Source organism: Telopea speciosissima, chromosome 8, assembly GCF_018873765.1.
Source record: "Telopea speciosissima isolate NSW1024214 ecotype Mountain lineage chromosome 8, Tspe_v1, whole genome shotgun sequence".
NCBI lineage: Eukaryota > Viridiplantae > Streptophyta > Magnoliopsida > Proteales > Proteaceae > Telopea > Telopea speciosissima.
The window spans coordinates 10,483,045-10,510,919 of record NC_057923.1 but is presented as its reverse complement, the minus strand read 5'-3'; the positions used below and the strand labels follow the sequence as shown (position 1 = coordinate 10,510,919).

At 39.4% G+C, this 27,875-nt stretch overlaps 2 protein-coding genes across 4 annotated transcripts; both read left to right on the top strand.

The window, feature by feature from the left end:
• Positions 1-848: 848 nt before the first annotated feature.
• On the top strand, positions 849-16,232 carry LOC122670852 (DNA repair protein UVH3). Of its 2 annotated transcripts, XM_043867858.1 has the most exons (15): positions 849-1,004; positions 1,102-1,352; positions 1,548-1,723; positions 1,803-1,920; positions 3,810-3,887; positions 3,981-4,034; positions 6,158-6,342; positions 7,801-9,451; positions 10,480-10,674; positions 11,070-11,155; positions 11,789-12,083; positions 12,301-12,437; positions 13,503-13,587; positions 14,556-15,122; positions 15,581-16,232. In XM_043867858.1, exons 1-15 carry the CDS (start codon positions 917-919, stop codon positions 16,220-16,222), a joined length of 4,608 nt encoding a protein of 1,535 aa, XP_043723793.1. In that variant the 5' UTR covers positions 849-916; the 3' UTR covers positions 16,223-16,232. The 2 variants fall into 2 exon arrangements, with proteins under 2 accessions (XP_043723793.1, XP_043723795.1); XM_043867860.1 differs by lacking the exons at positions 849-1,004; positions 1,102-1,352 and having other exon boundaries at positions 1,823-1,920.
• On the top strand, positions 4,929-27,875 carry LOC122670853 (WAT1-related protein At3g28050-like). Of its 2 annotated transcripts, none has more exons than XM_043867861.1 (8): positions 4,929-4,946; positions 23,117-23,325; positions 23,480-23,542; positions 23,774-23,890; positions 25,598-25,871; positions 26,017-26,175; positions 27,455-27,606; positions 27,704-27,875. In XM_043867861.1, the coding sequence occupies exons 2-8, from the start codon at positions 23,138-23,140 to the stop codon at positions 27,846-27,848; spliced, it is 1,098 nt and encodes a 365-aa protein (XP_043723796.1). In that variant the 5' UTR covers positions 4,929-4,946; positions 23,117-23,137; the 3' UTR covers positions 27,849-27,875. The 2 variants fall into 2 exon arrangements, with proteins under 2 accessions (XP_043723796.1, XP_043723797.1); XM_043867862.1 differs by lacking the exon at positions 4,929-4,946 and adding an exon at positions 19,324-19,351 and having other exon boundaries at positions 23,124-23,325.

Genomic DNA, 27,875 nt, shown 5'->3' with positions numbered 1-27,875 from the left:
AAAGAGGAAAAAAAACTTGATTATTCATAAATTCCACTTAATTTCTCCGGCACTATGGGGTTTGTGGCTTGATCATCACTCCCACAAATTAGGCTTAAACACAGGGCTTCAGTTCAAACTCGCTATTGATTTTTCCCAACTTGGGCGATAAGCTAAAAGAGTAGGAAGAAAAGAATTTATAGGTGACCGTAAAACTATCTACTGTGGCACCCCTGATTACAGAGCATCTTCGAGATGCCACAAGCTGAACGCAGATGATGCACTTCAAAGTCTTTCCTCCCTCCATCTTAAACGACTGCGGCCAGAAACCAGAGCAATGGACTTTGAAAACAAAAATTGATTTCTGATCAAGTCGATTGCTGTTCGATCAAAATTGTTTTGCAGAAGTTCTCCAACGGGAAGGAGAGGAAAGAAGGGGAAAGTTGGTATTTTAGGGATAAAACCGGCATTTCAACTTTAGGGTTAAAATGGACATTTTATCTTATTTTTTAAATAATTAATGAGGTTAAAATGGACATTTCACCTTTGACTGCTAACTGTGCTTAACGTCAAGGGGAAGGCTGCCATTTGGACCAAATTTGGTAAATCCGTGACATATTGAATACTTTGGAAGGGGTGTCCGTGAAATTTGGCCACTAATGAAAGATGTTTTTTATTGGAGCTGCTGTCCCAAAAAAATAATTAAAAAATGTTAGGGAAGTCCGGTACTTCTTCATAGTTCATACTTGTTTATAGGGCGGGTCTATACGGAGAACGACTCGAACCGACTCCGAATGTTCATAGCGGAGACCGGGAGGGAGCACCACCAGCGCAGGTTAGCAAATTGCAATTGCTTTCTCATAAATTTGTCTCTCAGCAATTCAGATTGCAGTTAGGTGTTGGCGGCAACTGGGGAAGAAAGAGGTACGTGATCAGCATGGGTGTTCAAGGGCTTTGGGAACTCTTAGCACCCGTTGGTCGTCGCGTTTCAGTCGAAACCCTCGCCGGCAAGAAGCTCGCCATCGGTATATCCCCTCTCAAGACCTATTAACATCTAATTCTATCATCTCTGCGTTTTCTGTCTCACAATTCCTTACTTGAATCTGTTACTCTTCTCCGTAGACGCGAGCATTTGGATGATACAGTTCATGAAGGCGATGCGAGACGACAAGGGAGAGATGGTGAGGAATGCTCATCTCCTGGGTTTCTTTCGTCGCATTTGTAAGCTCCTTTACCTTCGCACCAAGCCTGTCTTCGTATTTGATGGGGCCACACCTGCTCTTAAGCGTCGCACAGTCATTGCCCGTCGCCGTCAGCGAGAGAATGCTCAGACTAAGATCCGGAAAACCGCTGAGAAGTTGCTTCTCAATCACGTATATTTTGTTCCTTTCGTCTAGGGCATTCACCTCTCATCTTTTCGTTAACTCGGCTAAATGTTAATTGGAAGCTTCAGTTACAAATTTCTTTTCCTCTCATATTCCATTTCTCGTACTGCTTTGCTCTTTTATTCTGTGGCATATCCACCATGTATTCTTATTTAGTTCAACACTCCTCCTCCCTCTCAATAGCTGAAGGCAATGAGACTGAAAGAACTTGCGGCAGATATTGAGAACCAGAAGCAGAAGCTGAAGGATGATCCTAAGGGTAAAAGGGTTGTATCGGATGCTGATGACATGACACAGACAAGCTCTAAAATAAACGATGCTGTCGCTGGGACCAAAAATCAGGAAATGTTGGATGAGTTGTAAGCTCCCTATCATCCTGTAGCAACGGTCTATGCTTTCCTTAGTTGCTTTTGTGATTTGTTTTATGAGTCAATTTAGGTTAGCGGCATCCCTTGCAGCAGAGGAAGATGGAAGTCTCTCTGGAAATGCATCAATGTCTTTTGATGGCATTCCCTCCGAGGAAAATGATGGTGATGATGAGGAGGAAATGATTCTTGTAAGTGTTTTCCTGTAAATCTTGCTCACACTTTCCCCTCAATGGTATCTGCTTATGTGTTAGATGTTATGCTTATTTAAATGAGCATAAATGCATAATATGCTGGTTTTCTTCTGTTTCACCAGCGTTTTTATGTATTGGATTTCGTAATTATCCATTAATTGGAAAACCGAAACAGGTAATTTTTTTTTTGTGAAGCAGCAAACAAGAAATGATGAAGGAAACTCATATCTGGTTGTTTCAAGTTCCTCACCTAGTTCATAACCTTGAAAACTACTAGAGCTTGAATGTTGGATGCTTGAAAAATTACCCGTCTCTTTCTCTTTTGTGTCATACAAATAGAATGAGGTTCTATTTTGGATAGTATTCCATATTATGTAATAGAAATAGTTATACATATGAAAGAAGATCAATTATACAATTGTTGGTTATCTTGAGTTATTTTAGTTAGCATTTGATCCATGTCTACCTACTGTTCATTTTGAGTCTCAACTGCATGGCTTTTAAATGTTGTTTCTAACGCAGTCTTTTGAACTTTATAATTGAGCCCATCACAACCAAAAAATTAGAATCAAAGGCCTTTAGCCATAGAACATTAAAACAGGCACTATTCTTTATGTATGAGGTTATCTATTACAGCATTGATTGACCTTGGAAACCGACATGGATAAAGACTTGCATTACTTTTGTTACATGAGATAAGAATGTAGACTAGGGATTAAACACCCTAAACAAGCCTGCAAGTAACAGATGCAAAGGAAAACAAAGAAATTTTCAACCCAGTCAACAAAATCATTGAATGTCAGAATTCAAACAATATCTCACAAACAGAAGTATGTTTGGCTCAAAATTCAGGTCGAGACCCAAGCAGTGGTATAAGGAAGATCAAATCCCTTGGATTTCATGGACAGCAATTTGACCAGGTTGGAATTCTGGTATAAATTCTGTTACAACCAACTGCTTATCCTAAAAGCTCGAGCTGTTAAAGTAAGGGCTCCAACAATATATATCAACGCACAATACCCCTCTGCACATGCATTGGTCCACATACACACGGCTCTGCATGTAACATCATCACGTGGTACCAAGGGGCACAAAGCATACTGGCACAACAACACATAACATAAACCCCTCGCACATACCAGGGATCAAACACCCTACTTTCTGGCTCTGATAAGTGATAACATGTTACAAACAATCATCTTAAATGCTTGAGCTGTTAAGTAAGGGCTACAGCCATGTATATCAACACACAATGACAAATTCATGTGGCAGAATAGGGGCTTAGACAGAGGCAATAATATTTCAAAATAATGAGTGATGTAATCATATGCACTTGTGATTACTGTAGAAGAATTAGGATGAAATTCAAAGTATATCACTAAGAACTAAAATACTAGACTGAAACTTGATTCCAACCTGAAATTCCAACCTCAGACCAGATTGTTTGCTGATAGAATTCCCCTGTTATGCCTCCAGAAATTTGAAAACTTTGCTGAAAGCAACTCAGGATTAGGACACTAAAAACGTAAGTTGGGAGAAAAGCCAAGCTTTTTTTCTGAAATAACTCAAATTCATATACTAATGGCGACTGCTAACATGCTCAGAACGCAAACTTTAAGGGATTCGACTGAATTAGATAAATAACCAAGGGAAGTCATTAACTAACTCCTAACAGCCATATGAAAGCCTATTCCAAGAGAAAACAATTATACTTACTATTCTAATCTGTTATGGTGATTATGATGAATCTGTTGCAAATTCTTTACATAGATCAAGGAGCATAGTATACTGTTTGATAAAAAACAAGACATTATTTGACAAACGTGTGCTTGATTATACCCTCTGCTTCTTAGATGTAAATACATGGTTGTTAATGGACTGTGCAGCCAGTAATGCATGGAAGTATTGATCCATCTATCTTGGCTGCTCTGCCTCCGTCTATGCAACTTGATCTGTTAGTTCAGGTATGCATTCCATTGGATATTGGTGACTTGTGGTTTTGTTGTTCTTCTTTGCCTATTTTGTTCCTTTCTAATACAGTGAGCTTTTGTTTCTAGATGAGAGAGAAACTGATTGCAGAAAACAGGCAGAAGTATCAAAAAGCCAAAAAGGTAAATTCTTGTGTTTAATTTTCTGAAGAAATATAATGTTTCCTTGATGATGTTTGAATCTCGGTCATGAATTTTACTGCTAAGCTCTTCTCATACTGGAAATATGATCAGATGCATATATGTTGGTTCTGGTTGATCTAATGAGGAAAAATTAATTTAGGGTTTTTTTCAAATGTTCCCCTCAAATTGCCCAAACGTACAAATGCACCCCTGAAACTTTACTAATTCCAAAAGCACCCCTACTTTCCAAACTTTGTAACAATCTAGTCCAGTTCGTTAGTTTGGGATGTTAGACGTTAGTTTCAGAGAATCTGATGACCAAAATGTCCCAAACCTACCAAAATTAAAGAGTAAAGTGACCAAATTGCCCTCATCTTCCCCAAATCGTTTAGGGTTTAAAACTGAATCAATGCCAAAGTGACCTAACATTGCTCCACTTTAGGGTACCCAACTGATATGATCGATACAAATCAATATTGATATTGGTAGCAATGGTGAGTTGGTGACCGATATCCATCCAATATCGTGAACTAAAACCCTGATTTTAAACCGATCATACTCATACATCACTTGTAATTACCTTTGCAATCACTTGAGTTTTGAGACCTCCTTAAAAGAGGGAAGCTTAGCAGCTTTTTTTGTTCTTTATTTTGTCGAAGAGTTCGCGGAAGAGGTGAAGGAGAGAGGTTGTGGGCGCGTTAGAGAAGTCACCACCACTGAATGACTGAAACAGAAACAGAGATGGAGAGAGAGAGAGAGAGAGAGAGAGACAGAAGAGAGAGAGAAGAGACTAGGGCAAGTTTAGTTGAGGATTCCAATGGAGAGAGATTTGTAAGGTGGGTATTCAAAAGGAAGAGTGAGCAGGATGGCATATTGGCACTGAGATATTAGAGAGAGAGAGAGAGAGAGAGAGAGAGAGAAGAGATTTATTAATAAGAGAACAAGACTAGGGCAAGTTTTAGTTGAGGATTCCAATGGAGAGAGAGATTTGTAAGGTTGGGTATTCGAAAAAGGAAGAGTGGAGCAAAGGATGGCATATTGGCACCAAAAGCGCAGGCCTATTGCCATTGATGGGTAACAATACATCTCTCTTCTCCTCTCTCTCTACAACTACGAATTGTCTCCATGAGTGGGAGAGATTCTGAGATATTGGAATCCTACCAACAAAGACTCCCCCTTTCATTTGCAGCCAAAGCTCAGGCTCCCACCAACACCAACACCAACACCACCCTCTCTCTCTCTCACTCATTTACACCTCCTCTGATCTCACTCTTGCTCTCACTATTCTGAAAGCAATGAAGTGTTTAACTGAAAAAGAAAGCAGACAGCCACTGTATCAATGACAGTGGCCAAACATTACTCCACTTTTAAACCCTAAACGATTTGGGGAAGATGAGGGCAATTTGGTCACCTTACTCTTTAATTTTGGTGGGGTTTTATCATAAGGGCATTTTGGTCATTAGATTCCCTGAAACTAACGTCTAACCTCCCAGACTAACGGACTGGACTAGATTGTTACAAAGTTTGGAAAGTAGGGGTGCATTTGGAATTAGTAAAGTTTTCAGGGGTGCATTTGTACGTTTGGGCAATTTGAGGGGGGCATTTGAAAAAAAGTGACAATGGTTTGAGCCCTATTGAGGAGGACGTACATGAAAGTAGCAAGATTAATGCTTGCGATATAAACTCATAAACTTAGCCAAGAATGATGATATTTCCAATAATTCAGTTCTGAATCCAAGCCAAGGTCAAAGAAGCCTCAAGGTGGAGTATCTTTCTAAGGATTTCCTTTAATTTGGAACTTAATTCTGAACTCCTCCCTCTTCTGTTTTTTGATGAATAGAAATTAGATGTTTTTCCCATTTTTTCATGTCAAAATAAAAAAAAATGACAAAGGATTTTTGACATGAACATCAATACAAAATGCATACAAGTAGGTGAACATGCCAAGACTACCTTTTAAACAACTGAAATTTAACTTGGCATGGGAAACGGTGGTAATGTTCTGTGTGAAATGATTGCAGTTTCATATCTACAGTTTGTTGTTATCTATGTAGGAACATCCAAATAGGTTGATAACTCTGGACTAGGACGAGCTGATCAAATTGTTAATTTCATATGTCCAGGCCCCTGCAAAATTTTCTGAGCTACAGATACAGGCTTATCTCAAAACCGTGGCTTTCCGTCGAGAAATAAATGAAGTACAGAAATCTGCTGCTGGAAGGGGAGTTGGTGGGGTTCAGACATCTCGGATAGCTTCTGAAGCCAACAGAGAATTCATATTTTCATCATCATTCACTGGGGACAAACAGTGAGTGAAAATTATTTAAAGCTTGGCTTGATGAGTTTATGTACAACATAAACTGGAAGCTTTTTATGGTTCTTTTTTAATAGGTAATATCAAAATTTATTGAAAAGTGGTAAATTACAATCCATAATAAATACAACAGTGAGATGGTTGATTTATCTCACTCCAAACATGTTGGAACTCACTCCATGGCAATCTTTCTACTAGATGTAAGATGGCACTCTTCAGATGCTATACATCCCATGGCCCTTGCAATGTCAATAACTAAATTAGAATCTGATCTAATAGCCAACTTTATAATGTTCTTTTGTACGCACAACCAAACCTCTATAAATGGCAAGTAACTCCATGCACACAACTGACCAATCAGATCCAGTACCAACATAAGCAAATATGGGAGCTCCAGCACAAACCAAGCCCCCATAAGAGGCCCTATCTTGAAGAAGGGACTCATCACAATGTAATGCAGCTGTATTCGTAGGAGTCAAAATCCAAGAACAAGCATTCGGGATTTGGGAGATCCAGAAATAGTAAGGGATACACACCTAAAGAGAACTTCCTTAATGGCCGAAAGGATCTGGGAACAAGTTCTTGTTTTATTCTGAAATAATCTGAAATTATGCTCTTGCCATTGCTGGTGAATAGTGGAACAAAAATCCAACTTGTCATCTACCCCAATAGAGTCATCTCCACCAAACCCATACCGCATCCAGGTCGCTTCATCGATAATTTTTTGCACTTGCCTACTGGACTGGGAGCAAAGCTTTAAGCCGTCTCCCATACATCAGAGGTGAACTGACATCAAAGAATAAATGGTCCCGACTCTCAATCCCAGCCCAACAGAAACAACAAAAGGGACTAACACCCATATTCCTTCGGATCAGCTGGTCCTTTGTAGGCAAGGCGTCCCTAATTACTCTCCAAGTAGTGACTGGTTGTATTGAAATATTATCAGAAAACCAGATTGCATTTGCCCAGTCCACTGTGTCAAATCATCTCCCAAGCTGATTTGGTTGAAAAAAGACCAGATGCATTTCCTTAAAAAAATCACCATATCTGGATCAGAAAGATGGGAGTTTTTAATATTGGGAAGTTGCTGCCAAATCTCAATTAAGTTTGGGGACACAGAGGTACCAGGACTCTAATCGCCATCAAATAAAATATCTTGCACTGTTGCCAATCTATCAGATCGTGCATCATACTGAATCTGATCCCAAACCTGGAAATCAGCACACCTGCAGGATGCCACTTGTCAAGCCATAATCTTGTAGACCTTCCATCCCCAATAAGATGTTGCACATTGGTTTAACCTGATCTCTACAATTTTGGAGTGGTTTCACTGTCCAAAATAGGATATTTTTTAAAGTTTTTGTGATAACTTAATTTGTTCTAAATATATCTTTCTGCATTCTTCATTTGATTGATCAGATACTTTATTGATTGCTATGCTAAATAAATCAGAATACTTACATCTGCTGGAGTTGAGAAAAATGGAGACATGGAACATCAGACCCCAAGAACAGAAGTTGTTTCTTCAGATTTTGTGAATCATATTTCGTCTACTGCCAAGGGTAATTCTGCAACTGTATCTGCAACAGATGAATCAAGAGGGAGTTCTCATGATGATGTTGAGACATACCTTGATGATAGAGGTCGTGTTCGGGTTAGCAGGGTAAGAGCCATGGGAATTCGTATGACCCGAGATTTGCAACGGAATTTGGATTTGATGAAAGAGATTGAGCAGGAGAAGACTAAGGAAAGGATTTTTACAAACATGGAGGTTATCTCCAATGAGCAAGTGGTTGGTGTTCAACATGAATCTTCAAATGATGGAAAAAGTGGAACCATAAGCGTAAATGATGGAATGAATTCATTGGTGCAAGGAGAGACCCCTCAGATTAATGAACAATCTGTTCTTGGAAACAAGACTCCAATGGTGATATCCTTCTATGAACATAACAATGGGAACAAGTGTACTGATGATGATGTAGTTAATCTTTTTGCTAATTTAGTAGCAGGAGATTCTGTCATCCCTTCTGCTCAACTTATTCCTTCAGAAAAACATCCATGTGCTGATTCGGAGTGTTCCTGGGAGGAAGGAAGCATTGAAGAAACCAATTGCAATTTTAGTAATGACGCTAAGGAGGAATCTAAACAAACTTCGGCATATGACAACGTTAGTGACGAGGCTGAGGTGGACTGGGAGGAAGGAGTTTCTGATGTTCCAGAAATGGCTTCTGTTTCAAAAGGCTCTTTGGAAGAAGCAGCTGCTTTTGAGGAAGCAATAAGGAGAAGCCTTGAGGACTTCACGGTAGAGAAATCTATCAATGTATCTGCTGGAACAAGTGATATTGAAATCTCCAGACAAGTTGTTAATCAGAGTACAAGTATTGAATTTTGCCCTCAAGTTTTTGCTTGTGAAAAGGATTGCTCCGATACTCATAACTTGCCATTAGAAGATAATTTTCAACAAAATCCATCATCTTGTGATGGTGTGGATGATATAGAAAGGCTGAATAATGTAGGTGTAAGGGATATGGTACAGATTATTGAGTCTCCAAATATGCAATTGCAGTCATCCAGGGAATTAGAAGTTAAAACTGATGGGAAGGAAGTGGTGACAGATCAATCGCACCTGGTTTCTGATGTCGGACGTTTAAGTGAAGAAACCGTTGAAGATAAGAATGTTTGCGTTGAAGCATGTAGTACTTATCAGGTTACTTCCAAGGAACCAAAGAAGGATCACTTGAACAGTAAAACATCTGATGCTACTGTGGTTGATGCTTCCCAAAACGAATCTGAAGCCGCCCCTTCATTTGTTTCATGTGAGACGACTGACAATGCCATTTCTCAGGCAAGATATTCTATAAAAGAAATAGCAACTGACACTGCCATGGATCACAATTTAGTTCCAGAAAAAGATTATGGTGTTCTTTCTGATGAAAGAGAGCAGTATAGAGACGCAATTGAGGACAAGATGGAGGCTTCAGAGACTGCTTTAGATCAGGAACTGCTACATCTGAGACAAGAACGCATCAATCTAGGAGATGAGCAAAGAAAGCTTGAACGTAATGCTGAGTCTGTCAGTAGTGAAATGTTTGCAGAATGTCAGGTGCACATTCAAACTTATACTAAAATATTATTCTATTTTATTAGGACATGTGCATTGGAATTTACGTGCCCCTTAACTTTTTTCATCTCATCAATGTCTTCCATATCCATATTGGCTGGTGCACGGTATTGGTTCTTTAATCCTATGGCAGATGAAAAGTGAATCACAACCTGAAATTAAACTACAAAATAGAACATTCTGTTCCTGATAAACTTTCATATACTGAAAAGTGAAACTGATACCATCATTGCAGGTCCATCCATGTTCAGCCATCTTTTTAACCTCCATCGTTCCATCCATAAGTAGTGAAGTTGAATGTTGACTCCTGTCTCCACTTTGTAGTATGTTGCTTCACTTCTTACTTATCTTAGTTTTAGATCATTGTGTCTCTGATGTTCCCATTTCTCACTTCTCACTCTAATAACTATGATGAAGTTTCTTTCAATATGATAGTCCTGTTATTTCTGTATAGGGTGGTATTCCCAGATTTTTCCGACCAAACAACATTGAAATTGCTTGATTCATTTAAATTAGAAAGAAAAGGGATGAATACGTAAAAAAAACATTCATAGCAGCTGCTTGTGAAGTTAAGAGAAGGAATTTCTTATTTTGGTTCTCTTAAGTTTTTGGTTTTTTAGAGGGCGGACTTGGCACAACATTAAGGTTGCTCTATTGTGACCAAGTGGTCACGGGTTTGAGTCAGGAAACAGCCTCTCCGCGAAGCGGGGGTTAGGCTGCATACATAATGACCCTCCCTAGACCCCGCATTGGGGGGGGGGGGAGAGCGTCTCGCACTGGATACATCTATTTTTTTTAAGCTTTGGGTTTTTGGAATAGAATTTCCAGATCAGCAGAAATTGGCATATAAAGAACTGGTTTAGTAGCAATTTGCTAAGATTCACTTTAATGTGTTATCATTTTATTTGCTATCTATATAGGAACTCAGACACATAACCCCACATGATGATGTTGTTGGCCTAAGCTTGATATTTATTCTCTCTCTCTCTCTCTCTCTCTCTGATTATCAGGAGCTGCTACAAATGTTTGGCTTACCATATATCATTGCACCTATGGAAGCAGAAGCTCAATGTGCATATATGGAACTTGCCAACCTTGTGGATGGTGTAGTAACTGATGACTCTGATGTTTTCTTGTTTGGGGCACGAAATGTTTACAAGAATATATTTGATGATCGTAAATATGTTGAAACATACTTCATGAAGGTTTGAATCTTGCAGTGCAAATTCTTTTTATTCATTTTTCTTGTTTTTATGGTTTGTATTCTGTCCAATGATCAATTTCAAGTAAATTTTATAATTATTATTTCTTTCTTAAACCTTTATCATTTTTGGTTTATTTATTTATTTTTATTTTCCTTCAGTGGTCTGGAAAAAAATCCATAGTTTGCTGAAGGCCTAGGTGGTTTCTGTCCGTGTATTTTACTTTGAAAATACTCCTTCCTGGAGCTTTGTTCCCTTTATCCATGATGCTGACTTAGTTCTTGACCCTGTTTCCAACAGCTACTATTTCATCCTAAAAAGGAATTGTTTCCTCTTATTTTCCGAAATTATTGGGCCGCAGTAATTTACTCTCATGTATCTGATCCTTGGTCTCACAGGACATTGAGAATGAGCTTGGGTTGAGCAGAGAAAAATTGATCCGCATGGCACTGCTTCTTGGGAGTGATTACACTGAGGGAATTAGGTAATTTTAAGAAATTGGATCAATGGGTTCTATACTTCTATTATTGCATGAGAACATGAATCTTTTGAATTTGATTGTCAACAGATTCATTTTTCCTCTTCTAGTTCAAGTTCATATTTTTAGGAATTCATATCTTGAGGTTCATTGCTATTGTAATTGTTTGTTGGGAACTTGGGATTTTCTTAGACACCCCTCGAGGTGTCAAATAATTTGTAACCTCTTTTTTTCCCCTTTTAGTATAACATATTTTTTTCTTCCCATGAGGGTAAATCCTTCATTTCACACGTGTACTTGAAAAATGTTCCAAGGCAAGGACAAGTTTTGATAATGACATAATGACAAGTTACTTTCAAATTATTTTGAAAACCTTTTTTTACCCGACTTAAAGGGCTTTTGGGAATAAGACAAGAGGCAATCAAAAGAAGGGTACAACTTTTAATACGCATATAGAGGTGTCATTTAGACAATCCCTTAGTTGTTTGTTTATCTGTTTTATTTTGTTACTTTATTGGCAGCAATAGAAGTCTGTCAATTTCTATCTAATCTGTAAAGCATTGTAATAACTTTTCTATCCATCGATGGCAAACAGATACTAATGAGATTATTCTGTTTGTATCTTTTATTTTTATATAGTGGAATTGGCATTGTCAATGCTATTGAAGTTGCACGTGCATTCCCTGAGGAAGACGGCCTCCAGAAATTTAGGGAATGGCTAGAGTCCCCAGATCCATCCATCTTGGGAAAACTTGATGTTCATACTGGATCTACTCCAAGGAAGAGATCATCCAAAGTGAATAACAATAATTTGGATTCCCTACGAGACTCTGTAGGAAGATCTGCATCTGATGGAAGTGTTTCGCAGAGCCATGACAATAATCAATCCATGGATGACATCCATACTATAAAGCAAATTTTCATGGATAAGCATGTAAGTGCTTACTTTCCTGCTTTAGTCTTTTCCATTGGGGTTTACGTTTGATGGAAGTTTTTCCAGTTGTCATGACTCATGATGACAATCAATCAATTGATAAGCACTCAAAATGTAAAACAGATCTTTGTATATAAATCGACCTTTTCTTTGTCATTATGAAATGGATTAGTTAAGATGTTTTAAATAACTTTACCATCTTATTTGGGATATACAGAGAAATGTGAGCAAGAATTGGAATATCCCTTCATCGTTTCCAAGTGAGGCTGTTATTTCTGCATATGCCTCTCCACAAGTGGACAAGTCGACTGAACCTTTCTCCTGGGGGAAGCCAGATCTGTTTGTTCTTCGCAAGTGAGTTTTATTCTAAATGTCTTATTAGTTTGCATCAATGTTTTTAAAGTTCAGCTAGAGCTTTCCTGAACTTTTAGTATTACATATTTAGTTGATATTCGTGAACTTTTAATGCCTTAAAGCTGTGTTTGGCTGTCAAGAGAGTGTGAAAGAGCGTGTGAAAGTGGAGTATAGGGAAGTGATGTGGAAGAAAAAGACATATTTCCCACCTCGATGTTTGGTTGTGTAAGAAAGTGCAAGAAAATGAGTTGGGCCCCTCCTCTTTTTAAGGTTTACCTCAAAATGTGACCATTTTGGTCAGATTCTTCAACATTTCTATGGGAGAATGTGAAAGTGGGTGGGAGAAAAGGACTATTCCCAAGGCACAGAAAGAAAGTGTGGGAAGTAGTCAAGAAGTGAACTTTTTACATGCTTACCAACACTCTACATAGTGAAAGACATCCTTAATGTGGCAGTATAGCTAGGTTTATTAAATGTTTAGAAGTTCATTGTGAAGGTTAGATGCTTCCTTTGATGAGTTCTGCTCATGCATGTCGGGAGCAAATCCTTCTCAGGTGCAGTACTTGGATGTACGGATTGATTTCAATAAGGTAGAAAATATTCTAAGGACTATATTTTGACTCATAGTTCATGTCCTAGAGGAAATGGTGAGATGTTTCTTCTTCTGGTGATATACCATAGTAGTGTATGAAACTCTCGACTTAATGACATCTAGAATGTGGAGTGGTGGGTCCATCATTCATGGAGAAGTAGGCTGCTATCTTGTGTCTCCTCTCTGCACTTACTTTTGGCCTAGGTATATTTGCCTAGGTATATCTTGGGTCTCCTCCCAGATTGTTTTATTAGTTATGCCGACAGTTCTTCAGTGTCCAGTTGAATTATGATGTTGATGGCTGGAAACTTGTTTTGTTCTATAATTTTTAGGAAATGAATCCAGCACCAATAGGTTCCTGTGGTCTCTCTCTCTCTCACACACACACACACACAGAATTGCTTCATTCATAGTTCATCAAACAACTATGAGCATTAGTGCGTTTTTTTGACTACACTCATTTATATGCACAGATTATGCTGGGAGAAGCTTGGTTGGAGTAACCAAAAGGCAGATGAACTATTGGTGCCTGTTTTAAAGGAATACAGCAAACATGAGGTCTGGTACATTCCATTTCTTTCTTCTTACCTTCAGTAGAATCTGGTATGGCATGACGCATGATGTTTGATTAGTGTTTGTTTTATTTCCCATGCAACATCCACATGATATATGTCCGGCTCCGAAGTCATTCCTCTTAAATTTTATTGTTGGTATTGTCCTGCCTGCCTTTCTTCACGTTAACTGGTGTCTACAACAGTTATGTCGTCAAAACCAAGCTCAGTAATGGGGTTTTATTCGCTCGTTCCGCTCCTCTAGTTCAAGTAGTTCAATAGTTAAGCTAGCTTAGTGAATCGATTTCAGGCTGAAGCCTGCCTCCCCTTCATCCCTTGTTTCTTTGAAAGTGCTTTCCTTTGAGTGAAGGCAGCATAAGTGCATTGCTCACATAGGCTTGAAAGTACCCGCTCGTGTCCTATTCAGTTAATTCCTTGTTTAGTCTTCTTGTAAAAGTCTTGCTGATTGGCCCTGCTAGTGTGCAAATCCCGTAGCCTCTTCAGTCCATTCCACCTGAGTCTTATGTGGCCTGGCTTCTGGAATCGGCGGAATCTACCCTCCAGCCCTTCCCTCTTCTGCTAGCCCTTCCCGGTCAACTGCAGAAAACCTTCTCAATTCAGTTGCCGATTTGAGCTTATCTCGCTTGTATGAACTATTTAGGGCTGCAACATGAATCCAGTTCTGTCATTTCACTCTATTAGCTCGAGCCAATGAATTTTGAGGCCTAAGTTGTCCATACAAATTACAAAACTCTACTCAACTAAATTGTCCAAACTCCATGGTAATTACATCATCAACGTGTTATGTGAGCTACAGATCTTTTAGCTATTATTTATTAGCCAAGTTCATTCAATGCACCCATTGTGCCATTCGTTCATTCATTCATTTTATTATCCTTTACTTACATATCTTAAGAAAGAGGACCCACAGTTCCCTTCCTAACATTTTTTTTCTCATGTGCCGGTGTGATACAGACTCAGCTGCGATTGGAAGCATTTTACTCATTCAATGAACGGTTTGCAAAGATTCGTAGCAAGAGAATTAAAAAGGCTGTAAAAGGGATAACAGGAAACAAAGCCTCAGGTTTGGTGGATGATCTTCCAGAAAAATCTTCCAAAGCTGCAAAGAAAAGAAGGGTAAATCCCAGTGGTCCCAATGAGAATGAACCAGAGAATTCCTTATGCCAAAGGAATGATAATGTTACTAGAAATGAGAACAATGCTTCAGAAAATTCTACTAAGAAGCAGTCAGAGAAGAAAGGGATTGGGAGTGGACCAGTGCAGTCTGCAGTAGGGCATCCGGATCTAGCTATTTGGGAGGAAAGTAAGCAGAATACTGAGGAAGGATTGAGGAGGGATGGGAGAGGAAGGGGAAGGGTAAGAGGAAGAGGAAGAGGAAGAGGAAGGAGAAGAGGAGGGGGACGAGGAAAGGGAAAAGCAATCCCTGCCTTTGAATTGACTGGAAGTAGTCATAGTGAGAGTAGTGATGATGAGCAGGAGGTCCAAGCTGAAGATACAGGAGGTTTGACTTCTATGCGCAGGGTAAGTTTGAAGCTTTGTGCTTGTACAAGTCTTGGTGTCCTATGTGGTAAGCTCACCAAAAGCAACATAGGCTTTGAGATGCTCACCTTTGAATGGTCAGTGTTCTAATTGTAGAATGTCTGTCCCATAAAAGAAACAGTGGTTTGAGTGTTATGACCATTCTATACATACTTCTACCCGGTTGTGTTTCTCTTTATTCTGCTCCATGTGGAAAGAAGGCATGTACATAGGCATTTATGCTATGTTACCATCATGCCCTCTTTGGAATATATTTTATTGTTGGGATTTTCTCTAGAGTATTTTTAGATATATACAGTTGCAATTCCTTCACTCCCCCCCCCCCCTTAGTGCAAAGTTTGTAGCCTTGGCTGAATATCTGTTTCCTGTTGCATCTTTGTTTCAGTTCCCCAACCTTTTTTTCCCTAATCTATTTTTCTCTGCTTCCCTGCATTCTCCAGTCAACTCGACCTCGTAAGCATGTAAAGTATGCAAGTAAGGAGCCAGATGACAGTGAGTCATCAGACCAAAGCAATGAAAAAGGCAGTGATGAAGAGGCAGTGGACCAGGAACCAGAACATGACAAGGATATTCTGGGACATGCTGCTGAAGATTTCTGTGAAAATGACCATTATGTTGGTAGTCTTGATCACTCGCTCAATAATGGTTTGTGTAAAGACTATCTTGAATTGGGTGGTGGATTTTGTGAAGATGAAGGTGAGCAGGAAGCTGATCCAATTCAGCAGGTTTCATGTCAACCAATTTCAAAACCTGGCAATGACGATCTTTCATTTGACGGTGGATTTTCTGATGAGTACCTGAAAACAGGAGGGGGGTTTTGCATGGACGAAGGTGAGTTGGATGGTGATCAATCTCAGTCGGTGTCTTGCCCACCCAAAGTTCACGGCGTACATGTAGATGATACTTCGGGTAATACTCAGAGTCCACACCGTCCAGAGACAGAAGGCATCAATGATCCAAGTGGCTTGGGTTCATCTCAGGAGGAAAATGTGCAGGAACTACCAAAAGAAGATTCTGGTCCAACCTCTGTCACAGGTTTACGTTGTATGCCTTTCTTGAGAAGAAAGCGGAGGAAGACCTAGAAAATGTGTAGTTGTATTTTTCGGCATCAATAGGAATTTATGTATAGTCAATTAACCTGTAAGAAAATTAGGAATATATCGTCTATTTGAGTATTTTAAGCATGGATTTTTGAGCTTCTTGAAGGATGAGTTTCTCAATTGTTTAAACATTTCACAACCTCTATCATCACTTCGTCTCTTCTCTGCGTCATGGTCATGGGCGTAGAGTACACCTTCCTCATGGTCCTTCATTCCTCTCCTTTTGATCTGGCTTTGCCCTCACTCATTCCCCCTCTTGGCGTTGGGCTCCTCTGTAGCGCGACATGGTGTGTAGTGCACATCCAAAGGCTCACAGTGATTGGGCACGCAACTCAACACCCTACCTGTGTGTTGGGCTGCATGCCCGAGCACTGCACGCCGTCGGATGGTGCATTACACACCATGTCGTGCTACAGAGGACCCAAATCCTCCCCCCACCATGTCTTGGCCAATTGCCTCCGTTCTCGACACGCTAAGTGTATTGCAGTGCAAGAAAAATGATTGCAGACAGTGCAGTAATTCCGAAAGCATTTAGTCTCAAGTCCTTTGTTCTTACAAGTCTCTGGGAATTTTTTAGGCACCGTCTGCTCGCCAGCAGGGGTTACCAAACCATTGATTTGGCCGTCGGAGTTTGTGCTGACTGCTTCCTTCTCTTTGGAACCTTGGAAGTGTTCAACAAAATGCCTAAGCATTCTAAAATCATGAATGCATTTTAGCCAAACATGTATTCAAACAATGTTCTAACTCTTGAGTTAGGACTGCATTCTGAATTCTGAGAATGGGAATACCTACCAAACATAGCCTAAAATTTGGTTAGATTTATGAATCCGTACTTTATAAGAATTCATAATTCATGACTACGTCCAAGAGAATCATGATTATAGTTTTGTATCTGAGGTTTTATACTCCTCCTGAAAGTGGAATATGCTCCTCCTTGCTTCTCTGTTTCTTTTTTTTTTGTTTTTTTGTTTTTTTTTTTGTGTTTTTTTTTACCCCGAATATTGTCTGGGACCCAGGCTGGCTCCTGGCAATTTATTAAATCTTCAAAATAAAATGATCAATAATTACAAGGGGGGGGGGGACATAACCCGCCTTACCCCAACCCAAGGATACAAAAGAATCTCACACTCTCTACCAAAAAGAATCTACACACTCAAAACCCTGTATCCACAAAAGAAAACTATGTACGAATAACAGGTAAACCCGTGGCATCCTCCCATATAATTTTCTTTAGATCTGTCGGAGTATCCGCCCAATCAGTGAAAGTAGTACTGGACACCGAATCATAGGCATAGTTGGCTAACCAATCCGCTGCTCTGTTTCCTTGTAAATCCTTGCTTCTCTGTTTCCATTAGCTATTAATAGCCACATTATCAAGATTAAACTCTCAACATCAGGGTGTCAAGGTCAGATTTCTACCATTTTTTCTAGATCGGGTGACCTCAACACTACAACAACAGTTTTCGTTTTCTTCCTTGCGAAAGCTGTTGTTAGGGATCCAATGCTAAAACTACAGTTTTCTTCCTTGGCAGTTAATTTGGAAGCTCCAATTACACCCAATTTTTTTTTTTTTTAGAAAAAAAACCACTGAAAAATGCCTTAGAGATGGTTTGCTGAAAAAGATTGTTAAGTAGCTGTCAATTGATCATTTTTGCCCATTCTTTAGATTGCATCTTACAATCTGATCTCAGAAGATTTTTGATTATGGGTTCATAATTATCATGTTCTTCATTCAAATGAAAGGAACAATGTTCAAATTAATCTAGAAAAACCGAACTCTCACTACCCACTGAATCTTATTTCAAGATATATTTCTATCCAAATTCTTGAACCCTGGCTGGCATGTTGAGAGCTTCACCAGCCTCTTTATTTAATGGTTGAAATAAATGCCCATTTAAAACCAATAGATGGTCATTCTCTTCTCATCACAAATGGCATAGTTTTGTGGAGCATACACAACAAGCATGATAGGCATACACATTGAAGAATGATATAAATGTTGTAAATTTTTTACTATGCCATATTAGGTTCAGCATAGAAAGCCAAAGGGAAAGCAGTTGAGCAAGAACTTGTTGGAAATAAATTTGATTATGATTTGGATTCTAATTTTCACTTAGTATTAGGGTTTTGTAGTATATATAGATATGTTGTGAAAAACCCTAGTACACACTCTTATAATTGTTCAACATAATATTGTTGAGGATTTTCATTTTCTCAAATCTCTTTCTTTACGAGTCTGTGATCAGGTATTGGCATGTGGAGCTTTTCGCTTATGAAGTTTCAGGTAATGAACGAAATCATAAATTTCGTTTTGAGATTTGAATAACTTCTCTCATCGATTGTAACGATTTGAATTCGTTTATGCCAAATCGTACCCATGATTCTAACAAAACTCAGATGTGCAGCAGACCAAGGTATTAAGTGCATAGAGATCTGGATGGATTCTATTCAACTAAAGCATTGGCTGCAGAAGGAGAATTCCAAGCATGGCCATGGACAATGTTTAACCCATTAAAAAAAGATAAATGTCCCTCTTTAAACAAATTTTCAATCTATAGTGATAAGAAACGTGTCAGTAGATCACAGGTTAATATACTTCATTTCATAGTTAAAAAAAGCTAGGACATCTATGATATCAAGTAGAAGAAGATTCCGATCTTCTACGGCCTCAATAGTAGCAGCCATTTTCCCGCCCACCCCCATGGAAAGGTGGAATCTCATACCCCATGATATATATGCAGAAGCTCCCAATGGTCTCCTACGTTGATGCAAGTTAGCGTTCTCTTACCCAAAACAAAAAATGCATTACTTTCCAAATCAAATTTCCCGCCACCCACAGTGAATGGGATCCCATTCATTGTGAGGGTGGCAGAGGGTGGAAAAGAATATCAGGAGGGTATTTTGGAACATACCAAAACCTAAGAGGTGTTTATGAACCCTAGGGTGGTGGGTGAACCGTCCTCTATTAATGGAGGAAAACTTTTTGTCCTTATTTTCCCACGTTTATAGTCTTTGAAGCCCCATCTCCTACCCGCCTCAAAAGTATTTGGTGGGTTTGGATTTTCTACTTTAATGGGATATTTTGAGAGTGAGAGAGAGAGAGAGAGAAGGGTTTGGATTTTCTACTTTAATGGAATATTTAGAGAGAGAGAGAGAGAGATCTTATCCTTTAACCTACAAGACATCTATTGGATTTTTTTAAATATGGTTATACCATCAATGATCCTCCTATTGGATTTTTTTAAGGGTAAAGTACATGTACCCCCTATAATGCATTCAATATTCCTCGTACACCCTAAGCGGCTCAATATTCCACGTATCACTCAATCAAATGCTTTGGGAAAGATGAGGGCATTTTGGGATTTTTAAGAACAAGTATTTAGGGGTAAAATAGTCTTTTTAAATTAGGTTAGGATAATACATAAATGAGGGCAATTTGGTCTTTTCATTTATAAAAATAAAACAAAGGGTAAAATGATCATTTTCAATTAGTTTAGGACAACAAATAAGTGAGGGTAATTAAGTCTTTTTAAATTTAAAAAAATAGAGCAAAGGGTAAAATGGTCAAAATTTTGGTATCTAACGATGATATTTAACAGATTGGACCTATCTGGCATTTGGGGTGTAAAACAAAAGTGATACGTGAAATATTAAAGGGTGGTACGTGAAATATTGAGCCGTTTAGGGGGTACGAGGAATATTGGGTGCATTATAGAGGGTACGTGTACTTTACCCTTTTTTAAAATATGGTCATACCATCAATGATCCTCCTTTTGATCGAAGAGACTTGGCTGACGAACCAAAAGGGAAATCTGAAACCTAAAGGCAAAAGCTAAGAGTATCCAAAGAAGGATGGATGGGCACATGAGACAATCATTAGAAAAATGGATTTAACCATTTTAGCTTTTCAGGTAGCGTAAACAAATAGTTTTTAAACCTTTGGAGCATGTTACATTACTTTCGGCTGTGGGCCATACTCAGGCTCAATGTCATGGGCTTTTCTTTTCTTGTGCCTTGGTCTCTCTAGCCCGGGCCCAAGCTATACTTTAGTGGGCTTACCTAGGCCTAACCCGAACTCTACCCCTACACACCCCTATGCCATAAGTTTTGAAAGGTTTAATAATATTTGGCCGAGAAGGGTTGGGGATTGGGGTGAGAGAGCATTAATGAAAGAGAAATGTTGACCCTAGTGCCTGGTGATTGGTTGCAACATAACAATTTTAGGGTGGGATAAAATAAAAAAATGGGGAAAAGATTGCTAATCCGTCGTGTAGTTTTTGTGCCCAATCATAGGATCAAAAAAATCCCATTCAATCAAATGCTTCGGCACGCATTCTTATTGGCACCTGTACTAGTGCAGGTGCTACATGACGAGAGAGTGATCCCTTGCCCTAACAAAAAAGGGAAAATTTTCCACCCACCCATCTAGGGTCATGGTGAAAGGATTTTTTAGTTCACTGGAGGAGAAACTTGGTCTTCGTCTTCACCTTCGCTTGGATGACTTTTAATGGTCATGATTAAGGGTGTCAATCGGTGCGGTTCTGGTTATTTGGTTCAGTTGCGGTGCGATTTATATTTTATAAAGTGAAATCAAAACCAAACCGGATAAGAATTAGCTAAAAGCATAATCGTTTTGCATACGGTCTAGTTTTACCGGTTTCTATTCAATTTTCGTTGTCCGATTTACAACCGGTTTACATGCGGTTTGTGTAGTGTCGATTTTAGAAAACAATAATGAAGACAACCTCAGTTTTCAAGGCCTTTATATTCCTGTGTTTCCCCATTCTCTCCTGGTCTCCCTCACTCATAATATTTCTCAAGCCTATGTGATAAAAAAAAATAATAAATAACTTCCCATTTCACCTGTTCTTTTTTCCTTTTCCTATTTTTTGTTTTTCCAATTTTTTTTTCCTTCTCTACTCTCACTTGATAAACAAATTATTTCTTCTATTAAAAAGTATGGTTTTGTTAATCCATTTTAACACCATCCATCATTTTCAATTCATACTTGAACATATATAATATAAGTTAACCCAGACATTTTACTTATTTTATGTTTCGAATACGATGCAATGCGTGGATCAAAGATTTGGTTAATGAAACACTTGATTGAAGATGATACAAATTTTAGAGATATTCACATTGTACAGATAAATAACTTAGAGAAGCACGAATCAGTCCGAGAGATAATTGGGGTGGCCGGGGAGAAAGGGAGAGGATTGGATAGAACCTAATTAAAAGGGCTCCTGCTGCTACAGCTCATTGTTAGAAATTAATATGAATGGCATCTTAATGTAAATTAGAAATAAAATAAAGGGTGTTGTTGAGAAGAAGATGATGTGTATTTATTTCAAAAGGAGTTTCAAAATACATCTTTCGGAAAAGGACACAAAAGCTGCTGTAACAACCGTTTTTTTTATTTGGTAATTGTTGTAATAACCTCTGTTACAAACAAATCTTCCCATTTAATTTAATATTTAGGGTAGAGTAAGAGATCACTGCTTGGTGGTGTAGCCCCTGCATTAGCACGGGTCAATGAGAGTGCATGTAGGAGTATTAACATAGATGTGTTTTTTGATTTTATAAGGGGTAGGATTGTAAATTGGCATGCTCCTGTGTTTTAGCACAGGAACCACACGAGTAGGTAACTTTCTTTTTTCCTAATATTTATTTGGGAGAAATTAAGAACACTACCTGGCCACGTGCGGCATGCAGTCCCTATGCTTAGACATAGGGTTGTGCGAAATAACCATCTTACTCATTTAGAAAGGCAGAAATTCCTGAGGACATGGTGGTCAAACCTTGTGTCTGGGCACAGAGACCACGCACCGCACACAACTAGATAGCATTTTCTTTACCTCTTTATGTTTAGCCAAATTATTATTATCACAATGATCTGTTATTTTTCCAAATGTCACAAGACAATTATTTTATCACGTGGATAGATGATATTTCTGTTTTGACCATCAAATAGAGAGGATACCGTTGAGATGAGCCACTTGTCAAATTTTAGAGTATAATCCAATCACCTACCCTCTTTTGTATTGGCATACATCATGTATATGTTCTTGCATGTGTACTATTATTCTAGACATTATTGTCTACTCTCCCAAGTCGAGTAAGAATAAACAATGTAAATGAAAAAAAAAAAAAGGAAAAAAGATCTCTACTTGGTGGGGTTTCTTACGCCCTCTCATAGGGCACCGTGAGATACCCAGACGTGCTCGCCCATTGGCCCAAGCGCTTGTGTAGAGACCATGTGACCAAGTAGAGATCTCTTATCCAAAAAAAAATTATAAAAATGGATTGCTCAGATTTATCATCCATTATTACATTGATAATATAACAAGGAGAAGTGTTTCAGTGGGGAGTGTGGCCTCTGCTTGTGCGCGGGAGCCAATGGGAGTGCGCACAAAAGCATAAATAGGGATAACATTCTGCCTTTCATGGTGGCGGGGTGGTCATCTCGCTCCCCCCCCCCCCCCCTCTGTGTCTGGGCATAGGCGCCACACTCCGAGAGTTCTTTCCTCATATAACAACCCAACCTTTCCCCCCTCCCCCCCCCCCCCAACAAAAAGGAAATTACCCTCTTACTCCCATGTAAAAGCCATAATTTTCAGGCGACGAGGTGCTTTTTGTGTCTAGGCGTGGTCGCCATGCCCGGTTCAGCTCTCTATTAAACCCAACATCCCCCGCCCAACCCCCAAAAAAAAAAAAAAAAACTCTCGAGCGCATGTACTAGTTTTTGGCAAAAGCAAAATCGATTTTATCAATAATGCTTTCCTAACAACGCATCATCTTACCTTCCTTCTCCGTATATAGAACTCTGAAATATTCGAGATACTATTACCTCCTTCCCCTTCTCTGTGTGCGTTTGAGAGAGAGAGAGAGAGAGAGATGGCGTTGAAGCTTGGTCTGTGGGATGTGGTTCCATTTGCAGTGATGGTGATGGTGGAATGCGCCGAAGTGGGTATAACCACACTAAGCAAAGCAGCCATGTTAAGAGGGATGAACCACTTCGTCTTCATCGTCTATTATAATGCACTCGGCACCCTCATCCTTCTTCCTTCTTTCCTCCTCCGCAGGTCTGAAATTCCTCTCAATCTCTCCTCTTTATATTTTCAAATTGATTTTCTGTTTCTATCTTTTATTTGTTCCTCAAAATTTCCAACCAAAGTCCAGTCACTAACAATGGATCTATTACTTGTTTTTTTTTTTGGGTTATAAATAAATCTGCAGAAACAAGCGACCTCCTCTCACCTTCTCCATCCTCTGTAGATTCTTCCTCCTGGGTCTCATCGGGTACGCCAAACAAATACATTTTTGGTTCATATAAGAATTCAAATCTTGAATTCTTCAAATGGGTTTTCTTAGATTTTCATCTCTTAATGATTCATTTTACAAAACTTGTTTTCTCTGAGATTGAATTGAAGTCAAAATAATAAAAGAAAGAAAACAGAGGTTCCTTCATCGATCATTAACAAGAAATTTGAAATTAATGCGATTGTGGTGTTGATTAATTGGAATTTGCAGGATATGTTTGAGACAGATCTGTGCTTTCAGTGGTATCAGTTTGAGTTCTCCGACTCTTGCATCGGCGTTGGGAAATCTCATCCCTGCTTTCACTTTCGTTCTTGCCGTCATTTTCAGGTTTGGTTTTTAGACTCTTTTACCAGCTCTTCTACTTCTTCTTCTTCTTCTTCTTCTTCTTCTTCACTCCTCTCATCTCATGTCCTCCTTCCCTCCCATACATGGATGTCTCACGCTATGTTATGATAACATTGCATGTCCTTTTCTGTGAAGCCCCACACTTGTTTTCATGAGATTCTCTTGTTATAGGATTAGACACTTCTTTATAACCGTTTTTACCGTATTCACAATGCAAAAGAGCAGCCCCTGAACAGAATTTTGGCGCACGTTCTCTGTCCGGGAGTGCCCACATGGGGCGAGACAGAGGCGCCGGGGGAGTGTTGGGTTGGTTATTTCGCTCAATCCCATGTGTCTGGCGTACCTGCGTTCCTGATGAAGAGAACTTTATCTTTTAAAATTTAGTGTATTATTGTATCGGATATGGAGAATCGCAATCATTAAGTTACAATGGAGCAACTTTACCATTACGCCAAAATCCGCCCCCTCATGATGATACATCATCATATACCCCCATTAATCAAAATCGGTGAAGGAATTTCTCCATTGTGGTTTGAAGAAAACTTGGTCTTCTATGTTATACATGGGAATATAATAATATAATATTAATATTAATATCTTATGATAAAGAATGTGATAATAAACAATGTCTGGTGTTTATTTTTTTATTAGTTTCATTTAATTAATTGAGATTCGGTAAGGATGTGGAAGATATTTTTTTGTATTTTTAATCAAAAGGGTGCGGCTGGTTGTGTCATTTTCTTCATCTTTTTTCTTATAAATATAGGGTTTGGATGTGGGGGGGGGGGGGGGGGGGGGTTTGATCGCCAAACCCCATGAAAGGTGGAAATTCCACCCTTGAGATGCCACCTCATGTTCTCATCGGTTACCATGCATGCGTGGCCTCTACGCTCTCTCTTAGAAATTTTAGGGGGAGGTTCGATACGGCACTAGTGTGAAGGGGGAATCTCTCACTCCACATCAATGATGGTGCATAGAATGATATCATTCATGTGGGACTTGCATGGTTAAGGTAGGTGAGAGAAAATAATAAAGACAAATTATGTGAGAAGGCAATAGTACATTGGCATGGTGAGAAACTTTTTCTCTGAATTTTAAGGAAGAAGTTTTCTGTCCGTGAGCGTGGCTTTTGTGCTTTGTATCTTGTGTCTATTTTTCTCCTTGTAAAATGACCTCCTTACCCCCATATATTGAACAAAAAGAGGGGTGTTGATTGGGTCTCATGCAAGTGTAGGAGCCACACTCCTAAACAGAGAACACTGCCCCAAATTTTATCAAGGAAAAGGTTGTACATATCGCCGTCCTGTCACATTCTCTCCTCTTAAATCTCTCTCATGTGAAAAATAGGTCCTACTATTGATGAACCGTGCAACATCTCTTCCGGTGCTGCCTATTGACTTAGATTTGGGAATTTCACTACATTCCAGGAGCGTGTAGATCTCCTCCCTATTTTAAATTTGGGAAGGGGTTTGCTACCAAGTTGCATGGTCCTCGTACTAGTGCAGGGGTCAATTGAAGTGCTTGCACAAACATGCAAGGGGAGGGGTAGGGTGATCATTTCACTGCCCCATTTGAGAGGACATAGAAGGTGCTGCTGTGCAGCATTCTTTTTTCTTTTTAAATTTATAATTGTTAATAAGAATAGAGTGCCCTAATTTTGATGAACCTCGTCTGGTGGTGATTAACTAGGATGGAAAGGGTAGATTTGAGAAGGGGAAGCAGCCAAGCAAGAGTGATGGGGACCATAGCATCTGTAGGAGGAGCATTCATAGTGACTCTGTACAAGGGACCACCAATGATGATGATGATGATGATCAATAGGACACCTGCAGCAGCTTCGGACCCATCTGATCACCTCCTGAATCTTCACTATTTCTCAGAGCCAACCTCAGCTAATTGGGTCCTTGGAGGCTTTTTCATGGTACTCACTTGTATCTTCTCTGCACTTTGGAATATACTTCAGGTGAATTTCCTTTCCTTGTAACCAAACCAAACCTCAATTCTGAAATTACCCTTAGGGGCTGAGATTTCATATAATGTATGTATATATATATATATATATATATATTTTTTTTATATATTTTTTTTTTGGTGTGGTTTTGTTACAGACAGCAACTGTGAAGGAGTACAGAGACGAGACCACCATAGTATTTTTCTACTGCTTATTTGGGACCATTCAATGTGCGGTGGTGACTCTTTTCATAGAAAGGGACATTAATGCTTGGATACTCCGGACCCGTATTGAGTTAATAGCTATTCTCTATTCAGTAAGTCTTCTCTTTCCTTCTTTTTCTCTTATTTATGATGGGGGGACAAGATTCGTGTACGAGAGATTCTCCCATCGATTCTGTTGTATAGGGGGGCCACCCAATTGTACTCAATGCACGCCGTGCATGAAAACTATTACCAAGTGATATTGATGGAAAATATCCTGGGCCACTAGTTAGTAGAGGGTAGGCTAATACGGATCTGGATCCTCTATAGCACGATAGGGCATGTACGTAGCGCATATCTGATGGCCCACAGTGCATGGGCACGTAGCCCAACATATGAGTGGGATGTTGGGCTGCGTGCCTGTGCGCTGCAAGCCATCAGATGTGCGCTACATGCCCTATCGCGCTACAGGGTAGCCCCCATCCAGGCTAACACTTTCTCTCTCTATCTCTCTCCTCACATGAAATGACTTTTATACCCCTCTTTTTATGAAATTGTTCCGTTTATTCAAAAAACCCTTGGAAAAATATCTCCTCCAGTTCCCTGCCTGGCCCACTTCCCCCAGTGCCTGTAATAAGGGGGGTGGGGTGTACTGTGGACCCCACCCAAGCAAAGTGTTCGGGCAGGGGTAGGGTGGCCATTACACCCCCCTTATTACATGCACTGGGAAACTGGGTCGGGCAGAGAATTGGAGGGGACAGATCTGAAAACCTTCTCTCATATAATATAAAGGGAAAAACTTAGGCACATTGTTCGTGTACCGCAAGCTAGTGCTCACTTTATCTCTCTCTCTCTCTCTCTCCACCCTTTGAAATGACCCCCTGCCCCTTTTGTATGATGCCCCGTCCTATGCCCCCATTGGTATCGCCCACTCGGATGATGTGCCTATCCCTCTCCCTAATATAAAATACAAACTGATATCTTTTGTAATTCTAGCTACTTTCTCTATTTATTGTAAATTGAAATTATACTAAATGAGATGTTCACTTGGTTTGCTTGGTCCTTGATCACATGGACTAACCCATCTATTATCATGAGGCAAATAGTGAAGCATTAGTCTAGACATAGTAATGGAAAAGAAAATCCTAAAAAAGATAATAAGAAAAGGGTATACTAGTGCATGAGGCTCTCATCATTGCAGGGTCTGGGGAAGGTCATAATGTAAGTAGTCTTACCCCTGATTTTGTAGAACCCATTTCCAAATTCGAAACCTGTGACCAGTTGATCACACTGGAGTGACCTTTACCGTTGCACCAAGACCCGTCCTCAAAACCCTAGAAAAGATATAGATTATAACACCACCAAATAAATAAATGAATGAAATTCTTGTAGGCTATAATCGGGGGAGTAGTGACAAGTGGAGTACTGACATGGTGCTTACGCATGAAAGGGCCAATATATGTGGCCATGTACAAGCCCTTGGGAATCGTTATTGCAGTTATCATGAGTGTCATCTTCCTTGGTGATGTTCTTCATATTGGAAGGTTATTCTCTCTCTCTCTCTCTTCTCTTAACTTTCTGCATCTTTAGTAAAGTTGAAATCCTCTCATCTTTCAATACATGAAAATCTATTGTACGCAGTGTGATTGGAGCAGTAATCATAGTTCTTGGATTTTATGCTGTGATGTGGGGACAAGCCAAAGAAGAGAGATTGGTTACTGGTGAGGACAGAGGTGTTTCAGACTCTGGAGTATCCACTCTAAAGGACCCTCTCTTGCCAAGTTAGATGGAAACCCTGTAAGAGAATTTGTAT